This window comes from Dasypus novemcinctus, chromosome 14, assembly GCF_030445035.2.
Source record: "Dasypus novemcinctus isolate mDasNov1 chromosome 14, mDasNov1.1.hap2, whole genome shotgun sequence".
Taxonomy (NCBI): domain Eukaryota; kingdom Metazoa; phylum Chordata; class Mammalia; order Cingulata; family Dasypodidae; genus Dasypus; species Dasypus novemcinctus.
The window spans coordinates 106,311,524-106,321,433 of NC_080686.1; the positions used below are offsets into that span (position 1 = coordinate 106,311,524).

At 58.4% G+C, this 9,910-nt stretch overlaps 1 protein-coding gene across 1 annotated transcript; it reads right to left on the minus strand.

The window, feature by feature from the left end:
* Nucleotides 1–2,523: 2,523 nt before the first annotated feature.
* LOC101424711 (cytochrome P450 11B1, mitochondrial-like) lies at nucleotides 2,524–8,104 on the minus strand. The gene is made up of 9 exons (XM_058276113.1): nucleotides 7,866–8,104; nucleotides 7,308–7,463; nucleotides 6,782–6,981; nucleotides 6,460–6,663; nucleotides 6,025–6,179; nucleotides 5,181–5,347; nucleotides 4,744–4,822; nucleotides 4,450–4,647; nucleotides 2,524–4,216 (listed from the first exon to the last, which is right to left on the minus strand). Exons 1-9 carry the CDS (start codon nucleotides 8,102–8,104, stop codon nucleotides 4,103–4,105), a joined length of 1,512 nt encoding a protein of 503 aa, XP_058132096.1. The 3' UTR covers nucleotides 2,524–4,102.
* Nucleotides 8,105–9,910: the final 1,806 nt, after the last annotated feature.

Consider the following 9,910-nt stretch of genomic DNA (forward strand, 5'->3'; position numbering starts at 1 on the left):
ATATGCCAGGCAGCACAAGTTCTATGGATGAAGACAAGTAGGAACTGGAATAGGATTATGCTGGGAAATTGTGTTGTTGATATTCATGGGGAGCCTGGGGAGGCTTCCCTGGAGCAGGGGACTGAACAGGTTGAGGAAGCAAAGTTTGCCACATCTGTGGGTAAAGCATTCCAGGCAGAGGGCCAGCAGGTACACAGGCTCCAAGGCAGCAACCTGTGGGATGTGTCAGGCGTGAGGAAAACTGGCCAGAACTAAAAGAGGGAGGGGAAGAGCAGAAGAAAATGTGATCAGTGTGTGATGGGGAGACATTTGAAGATTTTGAACAAAGCAGTCTGACGTTTGTTGCAAAAGGATAACTCTGGACTCTGAGTGGTCAACACTGTGGCCCAAGAGGAACCATACAGCCAATCAGGGTGCTGTTGCTATAGTCCAGGCAAATGATGATGGCAGTGGCTTGAACTATGTGAGAGAGGTGGTGGTGATGACAAGTGCTCAGATTTTGGTATATTTTAGAAAGGAGAACCTGAAAGCTATCCTGATGACTTGTGGATAGAATGTGAATGATGAGTCAAGGATGACTCCAAGTGCTTTTCATGAGAAACTGCAAGGATGGAGTTATATTGTGTTGAAAGAGGAAAGACTCCAAGAGAATCATACTTGAGGAAGAGGAAGTTTACTTTGGGGAAGAATAAAGTTAGAAACGCCCATTGGATGTCCAGATGGAGCTACAGGCAGGTAGTTGGATGGATTAACTTTGAGTTCAAGTAAGAGGTCTGGGCTACAAATAAGTTGGAGGTGGAGGGTCACTGGCAAATAGATGGTATTTAAAAGTCAGAAGATAAAATGAGATATGTGAAGGAGTTTGTATCAAGAGAGGAGAAAAGGCCAGGAGCATCCAGCATTTACACTCCTAAGCTAAGCAGGAGCTGCAAAGGGAATTGGGAAGGAGCAGCCAGGCGGGAAGGGTAAGCCAGGCCATGTGGTAAGCAGACACTCTTTAAGAAGAAGCACAAAGTGGAAAGAATTACTCTTGCTGATGGGAAGCCTCACTCTATGGAGAGACCAATCCACGCACTGTGGAACTGGTAGAGAGATAGGCACCTAGACTGATGGAAAAGAAGAGAGACCCGAAATGACTCACACAGACATGCACAATCCATTTTAGAAAATAGGTACAAAGCAATTCAATGGTGATGGATGGTGTTTCAAACAAATGATGTTGCAGATTAGGCTTCCATAGGCAAATTTTTAAAAAACAGCAAAAAATGGAAACTCAGTCTAAACCTCCCACCTTATACAAAAATTAACTCAGAAAAGGACCAGACACTTCCATGTAAAACTAAACAACTTCTGCGGAAAAAGACATGGGCAAATCCCTGAGATCTAGCAATAGGCAAAGATGGTGTGGACATGACACCAAAAGCAAGATCATTTTTTAAAAGAAGAATAAATAGATCTTTTTATCATTAACAAAATTTTCTCCATGAAAGACTCCATTAAAAGGATGAAAATACAAATTACAGATGGGGAAAAAGTATTTGCAAAGCACATGTCTGACAAAGGGTTTGCATCTAGAATATATAATGAACTCTGAAAACAACCTTAAAAAGCAAACAATCAAATTAGGAAATGGGGAAAAGAGGTGAACAAACATTTCTCCTAGAAGGATCTACAGATGTAACTAGCGAATGAAATATGGGCAACATCACCAGCCGTTAAGGAAGTGCAAATTAAAACCACCTCTAGATGTTGCTACACACCTCTGAGAGTTGCTAAAATAAAAACCAAATGCAAGCCAGGACACAGAGAACCTGGGCAACTCATATATTGCTGGTGGGAATATAAAATGGTACAGCCACTCTGGAAAATAATTAGACCATTTCTTTTAATATTAAAATGGGACTTAACAGATGATCCAGCAGTTGCACTCTTGGGCATTTATCCCAGAGATATGAAAGCTTACTTTCACACAAAAGTTTGTATTTGAATGTTCACAGACGTTGTATTTGTTATAACCCTAAACTGCAACCTACACAGCTGTCTATTTTTTTTTTCATTTTATTTTTTTGTTTATATTCTTTATTTTCTTTTAAATGTTACATTAAAAAAATATGAGGTCCTCATATACCCCCCATTCCACCCACCCCACCCCTCCCACATCAACAACCTTTTCCATCATCGTGGCACATCCACTGCACCTGGCGAATGCACTCTGGAGCACTGCTGCAGCACATGGACAATGGTCCACATTGTAGTCCATACTCACCCCCAGTCCACCCAGTGGGCCATGACAGGACACACAACGTCCAGTATCAATCCCTGCAGCACCACTTAGGACAACTCCAAGTCCTGAAAATGCCGCCACATCATATCTCTTCTTCTCTCTCCCTACATACTAACCGTGTTGCCTCTGGAGCATGGAATACTGGTCAGAGATGAAAGGAATGAAATATTGACCAAGCAACAGCTTGGATGAACAGAAGGAAAGTAAACTGAGTAAAAAAAGACAACTGAAACATGATGCATAGTATATGATTCCATTTATTTAACATCTGTGAAATAACGTGTTTATCAATATGGGGAACAGATCAACGGCTGCTTTGGGTTAGAATGGCGGGGCAGAAGCAGTGGGTGTGGGTCTAAATCAGGAGAACGAGGTGGCCTTGTTGTGACTGACAGTTCTGCCTCTGAATGGGTTGTGATTACAAACGTACACATGTAACAATTGTCTCAAACTGCTCATGCACACAAGAGTTTGAGTATAACTGGTGCAATCTAAATAAACTCAGTGGGTTTTAATGGTGTCAATTTCCTGGTTTTACAGTGTAGTATAGTTTTGCTAGATGTACATCTGTGGGGAGACTGAATGAATGTTGCAAGATACCAATCTGTAAATATCTTTGCAAATTTCCGTGACTCCATAATTATTTTAAAATGAAATTTAAAACAAAAGATATTTCCCAGCCTCCTTTGAGCATCCGTGTCACCCCATTTTAACCAGTGAAGTCGATGTTGCTGGGTGGGGCTCTAGGAAGATCTTTGAATGGGAGAACTGCCCCGCTGCCTTCAGCAGCTAGCGCAGAGCTGCATTGCCCAGGAAGGGACAGCAAACCTGGGACCCCAAGGTGACGCCTAGGTCACAGAGTGCATCGTGGGGCCATCGCCTGCCTGGGCTGCAGACGAAGGCCTTCCCCTTGGAGCGGGTGGGGTGCAGAATAAACCCTCCACTCTTCAGCAGCCATTATTCTGGTTTCTGGGCCTGCATCCCAGCGGAAATCCTTAGGACAAAGGCCTGGCCAGAGGGGCGCTCAGCGCCGTGCACCCCGCTCTCCACAAGGGGGCACTGCAGGGAGCGGTGGACGGGCTCGGCGTAGGGGCGGGGCGGGGCCGAGGCCTGTCTGGGCTGTCACCGCGCTCCGGCAGTGCCCACCCCGGGACATACCTGGCCAGAGGAACGCGGGAGCAGGGTGCGCTGTGAAAATTGCAGCTATCTTTCAGCTGAGCACCCACCTCTGCTGCCTCAGCTGAAAACACCCACTGAAGACCCCCCTCTTCGGGCCCCCACCGCGGGCTCTGGGCCTCAATCTCAGAGGTGTGTCCCACAGCAGCTGAGCAGGACAGACAGGTGGACAGGCGACGCCAGCCCAGCTCTGAAGGTGGAGGGATGAGCAGGCAGGAGCATTCCAGGCAGAGGAGAGCCCGTGTCACGGCAAGGACGCAGGTCAGGGGCCCCCCGAGTTTTCGGTTTGGGAGGGGGGGGTGGAGTAACAGGAGTCCGCGGCTCAGGCAGGTAAGCTGGGCGCGGCGTCTGAGGGCCCTGGGTGGCCATGTAAGGAGCTCGGAGCGGCTGCCGAAGGCCATGGGCGCCAAGGCACACACAGAGGTACCCCTTGCTGGACAAGAATCGAGGCGCGCCTCCGGCGCAGCCCCTCCCCGGCCTCAGCGCCTGGGCGGGCAAGCCCTGCCCCCGCGGGCCTGGGCTGCTCCCTTCGCGGCTGGAGGGGCTCGGGGAGCAAGGAGCTCTGGGGGAAAGAGGGGTGCCTGCGATGGCACGTGGGGAGGGGGCTGGCCGCGGGGCGGGGCCGCTGCTTTCGGGGTGCGGCTAGTCCCTGGCCCGGAAGGTGAGCAGGGGCATGGAGTCAGGCTTAAGCACGAAGCGGTAGATCATCTTTACGTCCTCTTGGTTCAGCGTCTCCACCAGAAAGTTTTTCAGCACCTAGGAGAGAGGCGCGGCTCCCAGTGGGCGCTCTCAGCTGGCCAGGGGCGCTGACACAGCCCGGCCCCACCCAGGCCACGCCCCGGTCGCCCCCCGCGCCCCTCCCAACACACACATCCCACAGCCCCCGCACCCGCCACCGCCTGCGGGGCTGAGGAGGTGCGGGAGGCGGAGCTCGCGGTGCCCTTCGCCGCGCTCCGCCCAGGCCCGCTCTGCGCGCCCGGGCCGCTCACGTGGTGCAGGAAGAGCATCATCTGGACCTCGGCCAGGCGCCGGCCCAGGCACTGGCGCACGCCGAAGCCGAAGGCCAGATGCCGGAAGCTCTTGCCGGAGCCCTTCTCGTCCAGCCAGCGCTGCGGGTCGTAGCGCTCCGGCCTCGGGAACACGGCAGGGTTGCGGCCCAGGGAGTACAGCGACACCTGGACCAAGGTCTGAGGACAGGGCGGAGGGGCGTGGTCAGCCCGTCCCAGGCCACGTGGGTGGGCGGGCCTCTGCCTCGAGGGGCGGGCGGCGGACCCCTCACTCACCCCGGCCGGGATGCGGTAGTTCTGCAGCACCAAGTCTGAGGTCGTGTGTCGCTGCACAGAGAGACCCACGGGGTACAGCCTGGGGCGGGGGGCAGCCAGTCGGGCCTCAGCTGTGGCCCGCCGGTCCAGTCCCCTCAGAGCCTGCCCAGCCCGGGACGCCTGGCCGCAGGACCTCCCGCCTCCCCCAGTGGCCACGCCCCACCCCCTCCGCGGAACGCCCAGGGCAGGTGTTTCCTTTCAGGTGAGGCACTCAGCGATGCCGCCGCCAACCTGGGGAGCCCCACGCAGCGCCCAGGGCGAAGCGGCCGACACTGGCGCGTTAGAGGGGGGATCCCAGAGGCTGCCGAGCCCCACTCTTCTTGGGGCCCGGAGCTGCCTGCCTGGACAAGGCTGCTGCTGCACCCAATGTCCTGGCCCCAGGCGCCGGGGCAGCCCACCTCAAGGTCTCCTTGACGGCCGCCCGCAGCAGGGGCAGCTCCGTGGAGACCCGCTGCGGGTTTTCGGTGATCGCGGCATCGGCGGCCAGGCTCTCCTGGTGCAGAGCCTGCTGCACGTGTGGGTTCCGCGCCAGCTCATAGAGGGTCATCAGCAAGGGGTAGGAGGTCTGCAGGGGCCAGGCATGCAGGCTGAGACCTCAGCTGGGGGCACCCTGTGTCCCAGGAGGAGCCCCTGGGGAGAGGGGACAGGACGGGCCACCTCACTCATTCCCTGACCCACACTGAGGCTGGCCCCCCCCCCCAGCCTCCTCTTGTCTGGGCCCTTGGGTGTTCCAGCAGCTCGTGGGTCCTGCAGCCAGAAGGCTCACCCTGGAGGCAGCTTGGGGCCAGAAACCCCAGCCCTCTCCCCTCACTTCAGGTCTCCCCACCCCTGCCCCCAAGCCACCACCACAGCCCTGCCCCGGGGCCTTCTGCAGCTCTGCCTGTCCAAGTCCCACTCCCTCCAGGGGACTTTTATCAAAGCCAAACGGAACCTGTCATCCAAGGGGAGGCTACCGTGGGGCCCTCCAGCGGCATCCCACCCCCACCCCCTTCCTGCCGTCCTGGTGGGCGGTGTTCTGCTGATGCCTCAGGCCCTCGCCACTCTGCCTCTAGCTCTGCCCCGCCTGCAGCCCTTCTCCTCTTGCCCAGCCCAGCCTCGAGGGCCCCCCCAGCAAAGCGTCCGTCCCGGGCCTAAGGCTGAGCAGGAATCTCGGGGCATGGACGGGGCCTGGGGGCGAGGGTGCTGTGAGGCGCGGCAGGGCGCTGCCTGGGCGGCAGGGGCGGGGGCCGGCTGGGGCCTGACCGTCTCCACGCTCCCCGCAGTGAGCTCCGTGGCGTTGGCCCTGATGGCGTCCACAGGGAGGTCCGCTTGCAGCAGCAGCTCTGCCAAGATGCCACTGTAGTGCCGGGGGCGGCCGAGCGCCAGCTCCTGGTAGATGTTCTGGATGCTGTCGCTGGCTGTGCGGAGGGAGAGCCGGAGCCCCGGGCCGTACCACTGCGAGGGTGCTGTCGCTCCTTCCTCCTCCCCACTCCCCCGAAGACCCCGAGCCGCGCATCCAGCCCCTCCCCCCCCAGCCCCATCCCCCCCGAGAGCTCCACAGCCAGCGGTTTCTGGGTGTCCGCAAGAAGCCACACGCCCTCTCGCAGCCTCAGGTCTCAGCTCCCCGCTGCGCTGAAGGAGGCGAGGAGGGGGGTGACCGAGGCGAGCGCGGCCAGCCCTGCGCGCCCCGGGCCTCACCGTACTGGAAGATGCAGTCCCAGGCCCCAAAGTGCGCCTCCCACACCTTGGCGCTGGTCCAGCGCGACAGCCCCCTGGGCAGGAACAGGAGCGGCGGCGTGGACTTGAGCATGACCCCCAGCGCGCGGAGGAAGTCCAGGCTGGCGGGGCGGGGGCTGCTGTCCAGGAGGCCCAGCCTTTCTCCGTACAGGGCGAAGCTGCTGGCTGCGGGAGGGCGCCTCGCTGGGCTGCGCGGTCCCCAGGCCCCCGGCCGCCCCCGCGGCGTGGCCCTGGCGCGCGGCTCCTGCGCGCTCCCCGCCCGGCCCTCCCCGCGGCCCCGCACCTTCTATGGTGTAGTGGAAGATGCTGGGCTGCGCGTCCAGGGTCAGGCTCCCACGCGCGTTCTGCAGCACCTTCTTCTTCAGGACCTTCGAGAACTCTCTGGCCACCACGTCTACCATCGGGATGTACTTCTGGGTGCCCTTTGGCGACAAAACGCCTGGGTTCAGCCGCATCCGGTCGAAGCGCCATTGGGGCCCGTTCCTGCAGGGAGGACAGTAGGTCCTCAGAGCCAGCCCCCCCACCCCCCGCCGCAGGCACAGCCCCCAGAACAGGCCAGGCGGGGGGCGGGGGGCGGCTCCAGGTCAGGCTGCCTGCCTGCCGGTCCTCACCTCCCACCTTCCCCCCACTTCGCTCTCCCCAGCCTCACGGCGGACTTCCCACCCTCGGTGTGGGCCGGGCACCATCGGACGCTCGGGGTCTCGGCCCGCCCCGCCCCATCGCCCTGGCGGAGAGGACCCAGGACGGGTGGCCGCGAGCGTCGCGGTCCTCGCGCCGGGCCGCCCCCGCCCTCCCTCGCCCGCCCTCACAGCAGGAACACGCCCGGCCTCTGGCCGCGCATCTCGCGGTAGGCCAGCCAGGGCTCCAGGTGCATGCGGCGTGGGTGCGCGCTCTCCGTCCCGTACAGCTTCTCGGCGTCCTCGGGCAGCGTCACCATCACGGAATGTGTCGTGCCCAAGTCATACCTGAGGGGCCGAAGGAGAAGGCAGCTGGGAGGGGCCATTCCCCCCCCCCCCCCCCCACCATCTAGACTGTCTCCTGCCTGACCCCTCCCCTCAGGGCATGAGACTGGATTCTCAGGAAGTTCTTCCAGTTGTCTGACTAAAAGCTTTCCAAATTTAGTGCTTCTGAATCCTTTCCTCTCTGCGGCTGCTGCCCCCTCAGGAAAGAGCCATCCTCCCGAGTCAAAGCCTCAGCCCCCAACCCAGGGCCCCCACCCTGGCTTCCTAAGGTTGCACATCACAGGGCGCCAGTGGGGAATGGGCAGGGGTACGAGGCCAGTCCTCAGCAACCAGTGGGAGCAGTAGATGCGGCTGCACCCTCCCTCTGGGTGTTCTCTGGTGAGCCGGGCAGGGATGGGACCTTACCTGAAAATGGGCCCCAGTTCCTGGAATTTCTGCTCCATCTCCAGGTGTAGGTTCTCCTGGCCCTGCTCCTTCCAGACCCGCAGTGTCCTCAGCCACTTGTTGCCAGGACACCGGGGTATGGCTTCGAAGGGCAACACCGCCGGGCTGGCGGGGACAGCTCTGCTCGCCAGGCCCCGGGCCCCACGCCCCGGCAGCCAGCGCCCTGCCGCCGGCATGCCTGCCTTCACCCTAAGCGCCATTGCCGTGCTCCCTTCACCCTTTCCAGTCCAAATCCTTTTATCTGCCCTGCAGGGCCGGAGCTGGCAGTGTTTGCTGTCGTCATGGGAAAAAGTGTCCCTGGGCCTGCCACGGGACCCGAGGGTGGGCCGGGGGGGGGTGCTGCAGCCCAGGGTGGATGAGGAGATGGGCAGCCACCCCCTCCCCATATTGGCAAGGGCCAGCTGGGGGCTGCAGGTGAGGGTCTCCGGTGGGGGCCCAATGTGGGAAAGCTTCACCCTCCTGCCCAATTTTACAGCAGGAGTGCGTGCTGGATGGGACTTCTATCTTATCAACTCATCAGAGACGGCCTTGGCTTTTCATCTTCCTCCACGTGGGCCACAGCATGAAGTTGGGAGGCGTGGCAGCAATTTAACGAACCCACATGCTTCCCTACCGTGCCTCCCCAGGCCTCATGCTGGGTGCAGAGAGTTGGGACGGAACAGACAAGGGTCCCTGTCGGTAAAGGGCTTCAGTCCCCTGAGAACAATCTTCTTTTTTTTCCCAAAGATTTATTTATTTATTTTTCTTATTTGTTTCTCTCCCCTCCCCCCCCCCCCGCCCCACCCCCGGTTGTCTGTTCTCTGTGTCCATTTGCTGCATGTTCTTCTTTGTCTGCTTCTGTTGTTGTCAGCGGCATGGGAATCTGTGTTTCTTTTTGTTGCATCATCTTGTGTTTGCTCTCCGTGTGTGCGGCGCCATTCCTGGGCAGGCTGCACTTTCTTTTGCGCTGGGCAGCTCTCCCTATGGGGCGCACTCCTTGTGCGTGGGGCTCCCCTATGCGGGCGACATCCCTGCGTGGCAGGGCACTCCTTGTGAGCATCAGCACTGCACGTGGACCAGCTGCACATGGGTCAAGGAGGCCCAGGGTTTGAACTGCAGACCTCCCATGTGTAGGCAGATGCCCTAACCACTGGGCCAAGTCTGCCTCCCCTGAGAACCATCTTAACATGAGGGGACCACAGCAGAGGGGCCAGTGGAGCAGGTCAGCAGAGGGCAACGTGGGGACTGCGGCTGGGAGCCCTGCTGGAGCAGAGGGCAGAGAGTGGCAGGGACTTTGCCCAGCACTGCCCTGTGCAGGCGCCTGGGGCAGGGGATGGTTTGTGGCCAGAGCTTGCACCCCGTTTTGCTCTCAGGGATTCAGATTCATCGCTCGGGGTCATGGGGCCGGTCAGAATCTGTTTGTGGGGTGGGGGCCTTTGTGGTCTCTGAAGTCTCTCCAGCAGGGTGTGGACCTTTTGCAGGGGTGGGGAGGGGGCTTGGCTTGGCCTCCCTGTGGTCTTGCCAAAGCCTGCAGCATCCCATGGTCGCACTGCTGTTGCCGGCCCTGGCTTCAGCCGGGGAGGCGGGGGTGGGTCAGAGGATCACTCCCTGCCCAAGGCCCCTGTAGCATTTTGGTATTATCTATGAATTCCAAAAGTAGATATTAGTTTATGTTTGTAAACTGGTCTGTTCCTCTGGGTACATTAGATTGTATTGGCTTGAGAGGTTTCTCTCTTACTTGATTAAATTATGATTAAGGCTTTGATTGGGCCACATTGTAGAATATTGAGTCCTGACTCACAGAGAAACCACATGGCAGAGCAGACAGTGGAGTTTTTGATGCTGGAGTTTTGATATTGGAGCCCTGGGAAGTAAAGACACAGGCGAGCAGATACATGAGGAAAGAGAGAAGGCCCCATGAGACATGAAAGAGACCCCAAAGAGAGAGTTGAGTGGTTTGCTTGATAGTTTACAGCTGGCCTTGTGGAGAGAGCAGGGCAGCTGGGCCTGGAGAGAAACAAGCCCCA

What these genes read in the sequence shown, in the direction of transcription:
- LOC101424711 (XM_058276113.1), bottom strand. Translation starts at nt 8,104, where the DNA reads ATGGCGCTTAGGGTGAAGGCAGGCATGCCGGCGGCAGGGCGCTGGCTG. An exon ending in AGGCCGGGCGTGTTCCTGCT is followed by an intron (nt 6,982 to 7,307) that starts GTGAGGGCGGGC and finishes TCCTCCCTGCAG; the next exon opens with GAACGGGCCCCAATGGCGCT. An exon ending in CTGCGGGGAGCGTGGAGACG is followed by an intron (nt 5,348 to 6,024) that starts GTCAGGCCCCAG and finishes TGGCCCCTGCAG; the next exon opens with ACCTCCTACCCCTTGCTGAT.